The 16,364-nt window shown below is 35.3% G+C and overlaps 1 protein-coding gene across 10 annotated transcripts in view; it reads left to right on the top strand.

Moving 5' to 3' along the window:
- The first annotated feature begins 6,228 nt into the window (after nucleotides 1–6,228).
- The window catches only part of LOC117339536 (cilia- and flagella-associated protein 46-like), a 74,953-nt gene continuing 64,817 nt past the window's right edge, over nucleotides 6,229–16,364 (top strand). For 9 of the 10 annotated variants that reach the window (XM_033901202.1, XM_033901206.1, XM_033901204.1 and 6 more), the window contains exons 1-9: nucleotides 6,229–6,382; nucleotides 6,840–6,970; nucleotides 7,622–7,753; nucleotides 8,167–8,231; nucleotides 8,437–8,601; nucleotides 9,318–9,441; nucleotides 9,592–9,686; nucleotides 9,955–10,146; nucleotides 13,298–13,351. In XM_033901202.1, the coding sequence (XP_033757093.1) occupies nucleotides 6,334–6,382; nucleotides 6,840–6,970; nucleotides 7,622–7,753; nucleotides 8,167–8,231; nucleotides 8,437–8,601; nucleotides 9,318–9,441; nucleotides 9,592–9,686; nucleotides 9,955–10,146; nucleotides 13,298–13,351 (1,007 nt within the window). In that variant the 5' untranslated portion in view covers nucleotides 6,229–6,333. The remainder of the gene's footprint in view (nucleotides 6,383–6,839; nucleotides 6,971–7,621; nucleotides 7,754–8,166; nucleotides 8,232–8,436; nucleotides 8,602–9,317; nucleotides 9,442–9,591; nucleotides 9,687–9,954; nucleotides 10,147–13,297; nucleotides 13,352–16,364) is intronic. The other variant, XM_033901205.1, reaches the window with a different exon arrangement.

Here is a 16,364-nt window from a genome sequence, read left to right as displayed (position 1 = left end):
AGTATTTGTGTGACATCGCCTTGATTGGTATAATGTGAGCTTTGCCACCAATGTGTTTGAAATGCCGAAATGTGATGAACATTTGCTTAGGCTCAGAGCGTATGAACTCAAAATCAACCTCTGCTATTTGCAATATTCTGTCGGCTTGGGCAGAGCTATAAGCCAATAATTCTCCTAACCGGGCCAAAGCAAAGCATGTTGGTTGATGGCCTAAGATACTGCGATAAAAGTTTGAAAAAGTAGCGAAGGCCCTGTCGTATCAATTTCTGGATGCAGAAGCGAGAGAAGCATTCAGGAGAACTGACAAAGTGGGAAGAAGGTTGTTTGGTCCACTTGTTGAGGCACTGGTGTTGGATGACAATTGGCTGTAGGCAGCAACTCTCTGAACAGCTGTATCTGTAAACGAGACAAAGCATCGGCCAATACATGTATATACACCCTTTAATGTGCTGGGCTTTTATTAAAACATTGTGTTGTAGACATTTGAGGATGAGAGCGTGAACCATTTTCATGATTAGAGGGTCACGAGAAGTCTGGGAATTTAACACTGAAACAATGCTCATATTATCTGTGTATAACCATATGGCTGTGTTAGCAACCTGGTCAGCCCATGTATAAATGGCAGCAACAATAGGGTACAACTCTAGTGCATTTATGTGGGGTTTCTTAATGTTAGGATCCCATACCCCATGTAACCAAGCATCTTTGAATATAGCCCCAAATCCCACTGATGATGATGCATCAGTATATAGCCTCAAAGTATCTGATGTTTCCCAAATGTCGGACAAGAATAAGCTCTTTCCATTATACTTATCCAAAAACTGTGCCCACATAGCTAAATCTGCTCTCCCCCCGGCGTTAAGTCTTATTTTATCCCCTTGGTTAGGTCAATCAATCGTCGGAGGAAAGGACGACCGGGTAGGACTACACTTGTTGCAAACTGTAATGTGCCAATGAGGGATTGTAATTCTTTGAGGGTGACTTTCTTGCAACACTTAAAATCATGACATAATGCTTTACATTTTGAAAGCTTGTCTTCTGGAAGACGGGCCTCCATTATAATGCTGTCAAGGGTTATCCCTAGAAAGGGGAGAACTTTTTCTGGTCCAAACGTTTTTTTCTGATGCTAGGGGAACACCTAATTGGGAGCAGACTAACTGAAAATCCTGTAGACTCTGAAGACATTTGTCATAGGACGACTCAATAAACAAGAAATCATCCAGAACTTTCACAATGGCTGATGCTTTGCCTCGTTTATACATAACCCATTCGATAGCAGAACTAAACATTTCAAAAATTCTGCAACTTTCTGCTAAGCCCATTGGGAGACATTTGTCGAAATATAACTGACCTTGCCAATGAAAACCAAGTAAATGATGTTGACTTGGATGTACTGGGATAATTCTAAAAGCGGATTCAATGTCAGATTTGGCCATAAATGGTGTAGAGGTATTTTTCAAAAACGAAATAGCATTTTGAATAGTTTGATACTTAATTGAGGTGAATTCTTCAGGAATACCATCATTAATGGATGAACCTTCTGGGTAACTAAGGTGATGAATAAGTCTGAATTTATTCGGTTCTTTCTTTGGAACTACACCTAATGGGCTCAAAGTGAAAGTGGGAAATGGTGGACTCGAGAATGGGCCGGCAATACGACCGGCTTTTAATTCTTTGGCAATTTTTTGGTCAACAACCTCTGGGTTATCTTTTGTTGATATCAGGTTATTGCAGAATTTTTTATATGCCTCACCTTGGAAATGAAACTTAAAGCCAACAGTAAAATCATCAATCAAATAAGAGGCCTTCCCTTGGTCATAACCCTGTAGCGCTTCTGCTAAAATAGCAGGATCAATGGGTGTTGTGATTTTACTGTCCGAAACGCCAGCGATTTCCGCGTTGATGTCCCCGATTTTGGAAATTTTGCTGATGGCCGAATCTTGGACCAAATCTTGGTCCTCGGAAGCGAAAGTTGGGGGGACGACAATTGCATTGAGAAGCCTGGGGACTATTAAAGTCCATAACAGGACACGCGCTGCTGGCATGTTTTGCCCCACATTTATGTAGGAATTTGCAACTTCCGCAATGTTCACCACGTCCAAAACGATGACAAATCATGGTGTTTGAATTGTTGGGGGTAGCACAACGCGACATTGCTTCTTGCCACAGCTCCATTTGACATTCGTTCCAACGCAGAGAACATGCTGGGTTGGCCATTAACATTCTGAAATTTTTATCGTCATAATGCCAGTCAGCATTCTTTGAGGCGAGATATCTTACCATGGACAGATATTTTAGCAAACTAGGGAAGGCCTCTTTATTTGCATCAATACTACACAAAACAGCTATATAGACATTGAAGTTGTTTGTCCACTCGTCGATGGATAGGGTTTTTGTCTGTCCGGATTTTTTTAGCTGGAAGGAGGGCTGGTCATCCTTGGTGTTTATGCCCAAAGCCATTGTCCCGTCAGTGTCTTTGTCTGTCAGCGTTGCCATATCAACAAATTTGTCATCCAAAATATTTTGGCAAAACTTGTCAGATACCATGAAATGGAGTGGTAAAGATTGGGACATAAATTGTCCTGAATTGTCTTCTGATGTCATGTCGTCAGCAAATTGTAATGTGTTTCCCGGAATAATGCCCTCACCAATAGCAGCTGTTGTTGAATGCCCTGGCATAGCTCTGTCCGGCGCTGAGGTGGGAGCAAGGGATATGGCTTCTTCAACTGCTGCCGCAACCACTGTTGGTATTTGTGGAGTAGGGGGCCGGACATCTGGTTGTTCAACATTCGAGGCTCTGTGGTTCGTACATGCCTTATTAATGCCTGCCTCAAAGGCTTCCCGTATGAGGCCCTGTAGCTGTGTTGAAGACATAGTCACATCATCATTTGTGGAACTACAAGATGTCGCTGCAGACGTAAGCTGCGAGGGGACCTCCTCGGGGACCTGTCGAATGGGACCGGCACCGGACCTCCTCTTTTTTGGACCCATTAGCCACACACGGATTTTGCAGTGCTTCCTGCCTCTTGGGGGCATGATGATCTGACACGCCAAGCTATGAGGCCGGAAATCAACGGTGGTATGAACCGCAAACTCTACGTCATGGATAAGTTTGAAACTCTTGAAATAAACGTAATTTTAAGTAGGTAAAAAACAAATGTTTTGATGAAATTAAAATGGCGCCTGAATTTTTTTTCTGTCAGCCTGTAATGGCTTGTGCGCAGACTCATGGGTCAAACCAAATCACGTGACATGATCAGCCAATCAAATATTAAATAAATATCATCGAACGCGGGAAATACGAATCGTGTAAAAAGTCGTCTATTACATAGACTCTTTATATATATATCCAATTAATATGTATGTCTTATTTCTAACACCGTACTTGTTATTCCTTATTAGTCCCCTGTCGTTTGAAAAATACACCATTCCATACCTTATCCATACATTATTACTTATTCAATTCCCCCATTACTTATTCGATTCCTTCATTATTTGTTCGTTTGCTCTTTACTAATCAACACTTTAAATGGTTCAAAACTAATTAATAAGCATTCCCAATGCCCATTCCACCATTCTTTTCCTTATCCATACATTATTACTTCTTCAATTCCCCCATTACTTATTCGATTCTCTCATTACTCTTCAATAAGTAATGAAGGTATCGAATAAATAATGAGGGAATCGAATAAATAATGAAGGAATTGAAAAAGTAATAATGTATGGATAAGGAATACAATGGCGGAATAGGAATTGGGAATGCTTATTAATTAGTTTTGAATCATTTAAAGTGTTAATTAGTAAAGAGAAAACGAATAAGTAATGAAGGAATCGAATAAGTAATGAGAGAATCGAATAAGTAATGGGGGAATTGAACAAGTAATAATGTATGGATAAGGAATGAAATGGTGGAATGTGCATTGGGAATGCTTATTAATTAGTTTTGAACCATTTAAAGTGTTAATGAGTAAAGAGAAACGAATAAGTAATGGAATAAGTAATGAATATGTAACGATTGAATCGAATAAATAATGGAATAAGGAATAAGTAATCAACTGCACGTAGGTCATGCTGATACATATGGCGCGGGAAGGATGTCAAAATCAAATATTTTTGCCTAGGCAAAAATCGAATATTGCTAAGGCAAAAATATTTCTGCCTAGGCAATATTCTATTTTTGCCTAGGCAAAAATAATTTTGTTTCGATTATTGCCTAGGCAAAAATCGAATTTTGCATAGGCAGAAATATTTTTGCCTAAGCAATATTTTATTTTTGCCTAGGCAAAATTCGATTTCTGCCTAGGAAAAAATATTTAATTATGACATCCTTCCCGCGCCATAGATACATGTATGAATCCCGCACGATTTCTATAAACTTGAACTCGGTTGATGTTTCGTTGCTTTTTGTGTTACAAGTTGACCATTCGATCCCCGGTAAGTTTAAATCCCCAAATAATATTTTATAGCTGTATTTCCTTTTAAGTCGAACCAATGTCTATGAAACACCAAATTAACATATATCTGTTTTCAATTAGGAACAACTTCTTTGGGGGGCAGTGTTAAAGATTGTTGATTGCGCATTTTTATTGGGGAGTTTTAATGTTTTCACCAAATCTGATTTGAATGTTACTCAGGCCAGGTTAATAGACATGTACTCGACAAAAACTAACTGCATGCATATCTAAATGAATAAATTAGCTTTAAATTATGATTAGAAAAACGTCTACCTTAAAAAAACTAACAGGAAAGTCTACGTGACGTCACTTATGCTGTTAGCACGAGTTTCCTCTGGACCTACACCAGACATGGTGACAGGGCCAGAGGAAACTCGGGCTAGTTTGTATAGGATTGTATATATACGTTAAATTAAGGATTGAATCTTGATTTGGTCGATTTCATGGGCTCATGAATTGAGTTGCTCTTGAGACAAATTTAATGAACAGCAGTTCATGTTGAATTTGTCTCAAGAGCAACTCAATTCATGACCCCATGAAATCGACCAAATCAAGATTCAATCCTTAAATATTTCAATTTCTACTCAAGTTGGACTCAATGAAACTACCAAACTTAATCTGTTTCATTTGCTCATGAATTTGTATATTGATGTGATCATGATATATAGGGTCTCTGATTGACAACACTTCAAAAACTTACACACATGAATGGCATAATCTACAAATCTGTACTATATTGCATATTTGCTACATATTTGCTAGAAACCCTTCGATCTCTGCATGATACAACATTGTCTATAGGCCTAATATATATATATTTTTTAAAAGTGACATCAGGCCGTCGATTAGGGCCTAGGCTAGCTGCGATAACGTAGCTCTGGACGACGGACGGACAATTTCTGACAGATGGTCGTCGTCAGAGCTACGATTCCCTCCCATTGCTCGTAATGTAGCAAAACAGTGAACCTCGAAAATGCTACAAAAAGCAGATATCGTTTAACTTTGGAGTAATAGTTCGTATAATTAAACATTTCTAATACAATTTTGCAATGTATTAGCCTACCATCTAATCTAGAAATCTTTAATTCGCATATTCTGATATCATACTGCTCGGAGTTGTCTCCGTGATCCGCCATGCTACTTTTCGAAGAACTCTGGCGAGGATTCTAACCCAAATATGGAACCCGTGATCCATATATGGATGAAGCTACTACTATAAATAAATACATAATCAGAGATATTTAACCACTCTTTTGTAACTCTTGTGAAAGAAAGCGAATCTTACTTTGCGTAATTAAATAATTTCAGAATGAATTGACCTTCCTTACCGAGATGTATTACTCCGAATCTGTTTTTTCTGTTGAAATCTCGCGGGAAACCTCATTAGCATCAATTTATTTTGATTTCCTTATAAGGAAATTGACCTTTACACTTGTATCAAAGATGGCGGTATGTTTGAACTGATATCTCCGTGTGTCTTGCTCGTTTTGGATTTTATTATTTATTGTCAAACATTTGAAGTAATGTGCAGGTTTGTTGCTTGAATATTCATAATAGATACCAGAATCATCAATTTACATGTGTTTTTTAATCCGAGAAAAATTTTACCACTGCTAATACTGCCCGATGTGAATCATATCGGGGCTTACACTATCGGCAATGGGAGGGACTTCATACCCTGCCGGAGAGCAATGTAGGCAGGGTATGAATATTCGTTCTAGGCCTAGGCCTACTTCAAAACTCCCGCGAATCAAAATCACGTGACCAACAACGAACAAAGATGGCGGTCATAATAGCAACCAGAAGTTGAAACATGGCGGACGACGCTCAGGTGCTCTGATTGTTCGCCGGTGTTTACGTTGAATGACATTGCGACAACATGGATATAAGCATTCGCAAGTTACTGACAACCGCTCAAAAGTTTTCAGGTATGAGAATTGTTTGATATAGCCTAGGTGTTAAACATAGTGTTTCTCGCGTCGTGCATCTCAAACGGGTCCGTCTCAAACACATGTACAATCCACATTGCTCTCCACAGCTTTTCCGAAACTTAGGACCAACTTATAGATTGGTATCACATTGAAAATGAAAATTCTTTCAGCAAATAATTGATAAAAGTGCAGAGACTAGCTGGACGGGTATAAATAAATGTGCTCACCGCTCGGCTCCCTACCCAAGTTTTAGTTATAAGGGAAGGAAAATAATGTTGATTTATTATTTTTATGAAAATGTCAGGACAGCATATTTAGGCAAAACTAGGCTAGTCAAGCAATATACTTCTTCATTGGGAGTCATATCTTGAGTTATAATCAAAAGAAAAGCCTTCTCATTCAATATATAAGGGATTTTCTTATTTCATAAATGAACACATTTTAATAATTGCAGGTCCAGATAATCCACCACTCGATGAAGCATTTGGAATTCTTAGAAATGTGGCAGAAAACAAACCATCTGTGGATGCCCCCGAAGCATTTGGACAGGATCTGTACGTTCTTTGTGCAGAAATCTCCTTCCAGGTAAAGCCTACTAGATACTGGGATACAACCAGGTTTTGTTATTATTAGGGGATAGTTTGCTGACATCATCTTCTATGCAATTGCATTAAATTTGTGTTTCCAGACCTGTGCTGTAGGCTTAGGGTAGTACGTTATGCTTACCCCTGGTATTATGAAGATTCCTCAGCTTGATAGGAATAATATTTCTTCAATGATTAAATAATTGTATAATACAAAAACTTTACATCAAATATAACAACAATTTTATGTCCCAGACAACATATAATCTATCAAAGATGTGTAATTTTAAGGTAATATGAATGTTTCTGGTTGCATACATAAAATTTTAGGAAGTGTATGCTTACTAATTTTTGGGGATCCAGTTATGATGTTTTAACAACAGTTTTTGCACATTACATTACTGTAATCACATGTATATTCTGTGTTTCCACAATTAAAACTTCTGCTGGTGATAGTGTTAACAGAAAAAATTTCCATTATTCCTACCATCATCAATAGAAGCTGAAGTGAAATATCCAAGTGCAAATTATGTGTATGCACAGCAAAAACTATTAAAACCACTAACATTGTTTTGGCTGGTCTTCATTCTTAAACATTTGCTGCTGATGTTTATTTTTTTAAATTTCATAAAATACTTATTTTTTTCTTCAGAATGGTCTCTATGACATGGCAAAGGACTGTCTTAAAATGTTCTTCATGAAGCCACCACCTGCAAACCAGTTTTTATGTAGAGCATATCTGTGTCAGGCTCAGCTGTTAGCCCCACAACAGGCAAACAACCCGGTAAGTTATAATGATCATAGAAACTAGTGTCGAATTAAACATTAAGGTAAGTTGTGGTGCAACACATAGTATGGGATGGTATATTGTGGTAAAAATTGTGTGGTGTCTGGTATTTAGTTTTTAATGCCATTAAAGATTAATGGTAAAAATATCATATCTGAAACTTCAGTATGTTTTCAATGATGTTAGTTTGAAATTGAAGCTGTCAAATATCTGAAAAGACAATGTGTTTTCTAAATTGTGATACATGTTCTGATGGTTGTCATTAAATATCTTTATTTTGATTTTATGATAGATGTTTTCCCTTCATAAATGACAGACTATATAGCTAAGCCCAGTAACAGGGGGATTTATGTATTATGTATGGCTTAAGTTGAATATAATAATTCAATAAAAAATCTATAAATTTTCAGGACCAACTTGAAAAAGCAGTGGTGTATTTATTGAAAGCTATCTCCTTTGCAAAGAAAAATGTGAGGTAAGTTTATATATCCCTGGTAATGATAACTGGTTTTTTTTTTTAAGTTAAAAAAAAGATCTTCATTAATAAGCTGTTAGCTAGAGATTTACATCTTTTTATTATAATTATCATTTTTTGTATATATATGTATATTGGCTGAGCATGATTGAAATGTTTTCGTTTATACATTGTTTTTATCCATTGTAACAATTTACATCTGTAGGTATCACTTTCTGGTGTACAACGCCTCCGTCATCTACTGGCAGTTTTGTCGCCCCTTTCTCAAGCCTAACTACAAACAGTACCTGGCACGTGGCCTCCATCAGGTGGTTAGGGCACTCGACGACATCGACGACAAAGACTTTGAATGGCGTGCTCAGCTCATGATGTATGTTTGACAAAATTATGAAGAAAATATTTTGTATTGATTAAACAAAGAAAATATTTTTTATTGATAAAACAACTTTTCTTGGGTGTGACATTATTTGTGTTCTGAAATGTATGTAGTCTTTAAAAACTGTAACATTATTGGCACAAATTGTCCAAAGAATGTCTAAATTCATTCATTCCACTATTGTTAATCAAAATACTGACCGTTTATTAGGGCCACTTAAAAAATGTAAAGATATATGCATAAAGTCATCACTGAGGAACCATACATATAATTGTGCTGAATTCTAAATGATGTAGTAAGTATTTGATACATGTGTAGTGGGACTGGACTGGGCTAAACATGGCAGCCAAGTTATCTTAAGTGGTTGGAGCATCCATCTAGAGTTCAGAGGTCCTGGGCTCATCCCAGCCTGGTTATTGCATTTTTCCGTCTCATGTTTCATTTGGTGCCCAACCTCATAAGATACCCATAGCAGTTAGGGTCGTAGACTTTGTTGAAGGAGGGAGGAAAATAGTGGAACTTAACTGGGCTGAACGTCAGTGGCCAGGTAGCTCAAATGGTTAGAGCGTCCGTCTAAGTTCAGAGGTCCCGAGTTCAAGTCCTGTCTGGTTATTGCAGTTTTCCTCTCTTGTTAAACATGTACACCGTATCGGACAGGGTGTCAGATGTGTCATTATCAGTGTATCACAGTGTTCTATAATCTGTTTTAGAGCTTTGATTGAATGCCATCTGGATGCTGGGAAGAGAAATGATGCTGCTAGTATCGCCAATCCTGCTGTTACCTTCATCAAGGCTAATGTGCCACACCTGTACAAGAAGGTGTTCGGGATTATTGTAAGTCGTAGTTTTGATGTTCGTATTTCCACTCATTGTATTTATCAATTTACAAATATATGTCAGACTGCATAGAAAACTCATTATAGACTGCATGTATATGGTATTGTTCTAGTAACCTATATTTTTGACAATCTTTCTCCTAAATAGGTAAGGAACCAGTTGCTAGAGTCTGCCAAGCTACACAAAGATGTAAAAAATTCTGCAGAACTAGCCGTGTACTACAAGATATTAAAACTCAAAGTGTAAGTTTATATGATCAAAAATTTGAAATGCTGACTTTGAAATCTATTGATAGTTTATAAGGTTAATTAGCATCGTTAATCTTGTTCTAATTGGCCAGTATACTATCAGAATTGTTTTTATGTTTTTCTAATATGATGAACTTTCAAATCTTCCTTCATAATCAATACACCAAATTTTTAATTCATTCATCTCAAAATATTGTTTGTTGAATTAGTTTTTGAAATGGACAAACCCTTTCCATCACTTGATGTTTTGTATACTTTGTAGATCTGTAGACCTGAATGAACAGCGTGAGTACTACAGCGAAATCCAGCGGATCCTGAATCAGATGGGCGTAACCCAAGGTGGGGCTGATGACACCAATGCCCAAAAGACTGAGAAGGGGCGTGGCAAAAAGGGAGGAAGAACTGCAGCAAGCCCCACCCCAGGAGGTGGTCGTTTAGAAGATGATAGAGAAAGGTACATTTTGACACAATTGTCAAATCTGTTCTATAATTAGCTATTTTCATTACTTGATTCATAATTTCAGGAACTAGGATGTATCGAGTTAGCTTCGTGAATCATCAACTAAACTGACAATCTATATAAAGAAGCTGACTTGTGTAGATTTACCTGGTATTCAAACTCATATCAGAGTGATATTGTCTGCCCTGTACTAGGTAAGCTGTTTACAAGATTTTATCTTGGCATGAAGGTCACGTGACATTTAAAACGCTCATATACATTGCAAAATTCAAACTGGCGCGAGGAAATTCAATGTTTTGGGGTTACCAGTGTTACAAGACTTTATCTTGGCATGAAGTAAACGATAAATTGTTTTTCCTGGGTGGAAAAGCAATCTTCATGAAACAGCACTATGGTTTAATTGGGTTTTTTTATGCTTACTCTCACACATACAAGAAAAAATATATATAGTATACTGGGTTATTTTCATTTTAGCTTAACAGATAATGCTGATGCATCCAAGACCAACCAAAAGTTTAATCAAGAAAATCAATTCACTATTTATGTATAAAAATGTCTGTTGCAGTCAAGATCAGAACACTGTTTTAGGAATTTGGAAAAATTCAAATTTATTTCAAAGTCTTACAAAGCTTAAATATAGAAATGGGGAAAAAAACTATGCAGATTATTTTAGTAGGTTGCTTATAAGCTTTTATTAGAAATGAATTTTATTAACCATTTTCTATGTGTGACTTTAAAGTGTAAGGTCTAGTTCCTCCACCCCTGATAGACCTCGCCCTGAACTTGTACGTAAAAACTCGTCACAACGGGTGTAAGTATATTCTGGGCGTGATGACCTAATGAAAGATTTTTGGTCTGGAATTGACGATTTAATTAATAAAGGCTATTTCAGTAAAATTCTATCCCACTGGCATTGAATGACTCCGAAAATAAAATTCCTTGCAGATAGAAAAATGTAGAGGTGGAGTATGATCATAGAACGTTATTATTTAATCACTTTTAAAATCTGATAAAAGATCAAAAGAATTCAAATTTTTTGAGAGTGGTAAATTAGTAATAGCATACAAAATGTTATTTTTTGGCATTGTACAAAAATATACAACAGTACATTTTCCCCCCATTGATCGATGTTCTTTGTCAGAGACGTAGATCTAACCCTGATTCACCAAACTGGAGTCCCCATGTGTGGAAGAAATTTTACTGGAATAGCCCCTCAGTGATTACTTTTTTACAGTGATTTGTTTGGCTAGTTTAGTTACAATCTAATCTGTACCGCCCCCAATAAAGGGATATGTTTGGCTAGTGTTTCAGATATATCTTAACAAAACAAACCAGGGGTCCATCTCATAATCAGTGGAACCTGTATATTGGTCTGGATCAGCTAGCTCGATGTAAATAAATTAAAAAAAAAGTTGTAGATTATGAACTTTTTAAAATAAAGTAAGAGATGCTACGTAAATGTAATTTAGTGTTCAGAATGAGGTCAGAAGGTCATACTTATTTCTGTTTTAATTGTCTCTGCATTTCCATGCTAAAGTCGATATAAAGCTGCCTAGAGGTGTGTTTTGTCTTGGATTGTCTAATCATAGTGTGTATTAATTATGAAATCTAATGGCATCATCAAATAAACATTTTTTCTCCAATTGAAAATAACACATTATGGTAAGCACCTAGTATATAATTAATGGATGATCAATATAAATGTATATCATTATCAAAATCAGTTCTATGTATTTTATACTTTACCTATAATAAAACCGTTTTCTGAGAGGGAATCTCCCAATGATTCCTCTTCATCAGACTCCTGATAGATTTAACTTGGTTATACTTCTAGTAAATTTGAAGACTTTGTCCTAATGCTATCATCTAACATTCAGTGTGGTTTGGATTCAAGGAATACTTCAAATTCTTGAAACATTATTATACATTTAAAGTAGTAATTATAACAATATAATTTGTATTAGTTTTCCTTCTTTACAGCACATTTGTGGTGGGGGTATTTTTGTTTAGAATGAGTTGATGAATTCTAATATCAAACACATTTTTTTCTGTTTGATAATGATCTGGATTTTTTTTTGTAAATTGTCTAGGTTTTTATTTGGTTATCTGGCGAACTGTAGGGTTGTCTAGTATTACTGTAGGATAGTCTATCTTACTATAAGGTTATGAGGCTTAATACTATAGGATTATCAAGCTTATCATAGGGTAATAGAACTTACTATATGGTTGACTGGCTTGCTATATTGTTGTCCAGCTTACTATAGGGTTATCAAGCTTATCATAGGGTAATTGGACTTACTGTAGAATAGTCTAGCTTTCTAAATGGTGGTCTTGCTTATTATAGGGTTATCAAGCTTATCATAGAATAATTGAACTTACTATATGGTTGTCAAGCTTACTATAGGCTGTTTAGGGTTGTCTAGGTTATAATAGGTTTGTCTAACTTACTGCAAAGTTGTCTGGCTTTATTAATGTAGGGTTATAATCTAGCTTACTAGAGTATATTTTTGTCTAATTTACTGCAAGGTTGCCTGGCTTAATATAGGGTTATCTAGCTTACTTTATGATTGAGCTAGCTTACTGAAGGGTTGTCTAACTTTAGAGCTGTCTAGATTTCTATAGGGATGTCTAATAGCTTACTGTAGGGTTGTATAGCTTACTATATGGATGTATAGCTTACTTTAGGATTGTCTAGCTTACTGGAGGGTTGTCTAGCTTATTGTAAGGTTATCTACATGTAGCTTACTATAGGGTTGTATAGCTTACTTTAGGATTATCTAGCTTACTATAGGGTTGTCTAGCTTATTGTAAGATTGTCTAGCTTACTGTAGGGTTATCTAGGTTACTGTAGTGTAGGGCTGTATAGCTTACTATAGGGTTGTCTAGCTTATTGTAAGATTGTCTAGCTTACTGTAGGGTTGTATAGCTAACTATAGGTTTGTCTAGCTTATTGTAAGATTGTCTAGCTTACTGTAGGGTTATCTAGCTTACTGTAGGGTTGTATAGCTTACTGTAAGATTGTCTAGCTTACTGTAGGGTTCAAAAACTTCCCATATGATTGCCCATTACTTGCTTACATGTATATGTTTTTGCACTGTTTGATTTGTTTAAGTTGACTTATGTAAGTGATATTTTGTTTTCTTAGTCCCCAGTCTCAACATTCTGAGGTGTCTCAGAGTGTTATTTTGGACACTGATTTGTAAGTTATAAAAACACTCACCAACAGTATGCATGTCTAGATTGTAGGTTTGCTGTAGCTACGTTGGGATCTGTCCATCACTTTAAATGTACCTGTTTGATTAGCTGTGGAAGGATTTGATAAACTCCATCAGTTGCTAAGTTAAATATTGTTTCATGAAAAATGAAGACATTGATATGACTTTCTGGTGTTGTGATTAAAATATTTCTGTCTTTTCCTTCATTAATATTTTCATATTATTTCTTGTTTCAATGTACAAGTCTTGTGTAGGGATATGTGTCTTCTAGCTAGCCCCAGTTTCATCAATATTCCTTAACCAAAGGAAATTCTATAACTTATTTTTTTCCATAGGAAATCATTACAGAATTCAAGGAAAGTTCCTTACACTGTATCTAATGTTTTTTCCTTAATCCAATACTGGGTAATTCTTTCCTATGAGAAATGTTTAAGTGTTGATGAAACCACGGCCTGGTAGAGTGTAATCATGTACATTTCGTGTGTCTTTACTTAGTTGAGGAATGATACTTAATATCAAATCCTAGACACTTTTATGTTAATGAATTAGATCAAATATTCAATAGGAAAAGTCCTGCTTATAAAATCAACAGTAACCATTTTCAAAGATTTGGTTTTGTTCAATCATACTTATTCAATATTCATTTACATCATAATATATTATAATGATTGATATCTATTTTCTAGATAGCAAGAAAATTTATCATATAACAGTCTTGATATAGTCTTGTACCTGGATCTTATGCTTGTCAGAGTTATAATGGCATGAGCTAGAGTACAATACAGGATTTAAGGTCTGCGGCATGGTTTTTATGTATAGAAAATTAAAAAGCATGATGGATGACTTAACATTATTATAGAGGGAGTGCTATAGTGTTCATTCCAGATAAAAGATATCGTTATTTGATATTAATATATACATGTATTTGATTGCTTAGTTATATATTTCAAAAATTCAAACATATTTTAGATTTTTAAAACATTTTATTACTAAGAAATAGAATATAATTTTGACAGAATTTGCTATTTGGAGTTAAAATTTAGTTTATTAACTTCAGTTGGTACATTTAGATATTGTTAGTCCAAATTTGCAAGAGAATCCAAGCAAATAAATAGATAAGGAAACAAAAATTTCAAAAGTTTTGCTGGAATGAACACTATATTGATCATCATACATGCAATACAAAAATGACTGACAGATTTTGAGTTATGTTGCATGGTAGCATGATTTTGCAGGGTGTACAATTTCAGTTTTTTCAGAATTAATCCATGCACTGATTCTGAAAAAGAATCCCATCCATACAAATCTATATTTTCATATTTATTATAAATATGTTGGAAAGCATATACCAAAACATTCACTAAAAATGAGCCTGTGGAATTGTACACCCCCTTTTTTTAACAGGTCAATAATTAGTAGTGTGTAACAGTATTATCCATATATTCTATCTATATACCACTGGGGTCTAAATGATATACAATTGTATTTATATACATACCAAAGTTTGCTTAGAATTGATTTTATAATGTTATGAAAATGAATCAAAACTTAAAATAAATGGTATGTTGTGTGTAAATATATATATACAGATGATAAGCTGTAAAAGTATAATAATGTGTTGTTTAAATTACACATATACATGTTGTATATGTATACATTATTGTAAAATATGTTTTTTCTTAATTGACAGGCCTTGGGTTTCACGGCTAACAAATATACTGAATTTCTGGACTTTTGTTGCCTTATTTTACAGGGCTAATATTTTGAAGATTCCCAGTCTAGTTTGACAGTTGTTATAGGTTTGGGGGATTATATCTAAAAAGTTTGAAAAGGAGACATCATCTATTTAATTTTAATCTTTGATACTAGCCCCCCCTTCTTACCTTTACCCCTACCTTAATTATTCATCAAAATATATGATTTTCATACAAACTCAGTATTAAGAAATTTCTTTTGATAAATTTTTCAAGAATTCGCAGTGTGTCCAGTGGTGAGATGATGAGGTGAGATTTATAGTGTAAAATGACAAGACTGGTGTTTTCAGGCAATCTGCCAGACTGACAATTCCTCACTGGCCAACGTACTGACTAAGCTTTCACATAAGCTTTCACTGTCACAAGCGTATTGTTCTAAATGTGTGTCACTACTATTCACAGGGTTAATGTAGAGGCAAACAAGATGTTGTGGCAGATTCAGACTCGATCACCTCAGGAGGTTTCACTTTGTGTCATTTTGTCAGACCCCTGATACAATTGGTACAACATTTTGAATAATTGTGAAAATACATTTGTTAGACCTATTTTAAGTTTTAGGTTTGATTAAAAAAAAAAAAAACAATTTGTTAATCATAACTGTACAAAATGTACTCTGAACTTAAAATTACTCTGAACTTTAAACTAATACAAATTAGATGGATTCGATTTTCAACAGAAGTATAGGGGAGTTATGTCCCCTGAGTTATTTATCGTGTTGGGTTTGCCACTGAAATCTACAGGCACGGTTTGGCTCATCTTTCTTTAACATTTTCTTCATTCACAAGCAACCATGTCCATGCCATTTTGATCACATCATTGTGAAAAACTGTCACACATATGTCATCAAAATATTCATAGAGTCCTGAAAATTCTAGAAATGCTTAAGAATAAATTCAAATTCACTTGAAAATTGTACAATTATAAAAATGATTAATTGGTCTTGATTGTAAGACAACTATCTCTCAAAAAATCATTTAAAATTTCTTATGGTTGCAATTATTTGAAGAGAGTGGTAAATCAAATGTTGTATCATTAAATGTTTTTACAGCCAGTAGATTTGCATTTCATTCCAGAGATTGTCTAATCCAAAATTCACTATCAAAATACATTTATCAGGGAAGATAATTCATCTATCTTTGATACCACAGAGAAAACCAAGCATCCATTAGAATTAGTATGGTACCAGTAGGATATTGATAAAATATCCAGCAGTATTCGATCCACTTAAATTTGGACTGTTACA

Source organism: Pecten maximus, chromosome 12 (genome assembly GCF_902652985.1).
Source record: "Pecten maximus chromosome 12, xPecMax1.1, whole genome shotgun sequence".
Classification (NCBI taxonomy): domain Eukaryota; kingdom Metazoa; phylum Mollusca; class Bivalvia; order Pectinida; family Pectinidae; genus Pecten; species Pecten maximus.
The sequence above is the reverse complement of the archived record's forward strand: the minus strand, read 5'-3'. Positions and strand labels throughout refer to the sequence as shown.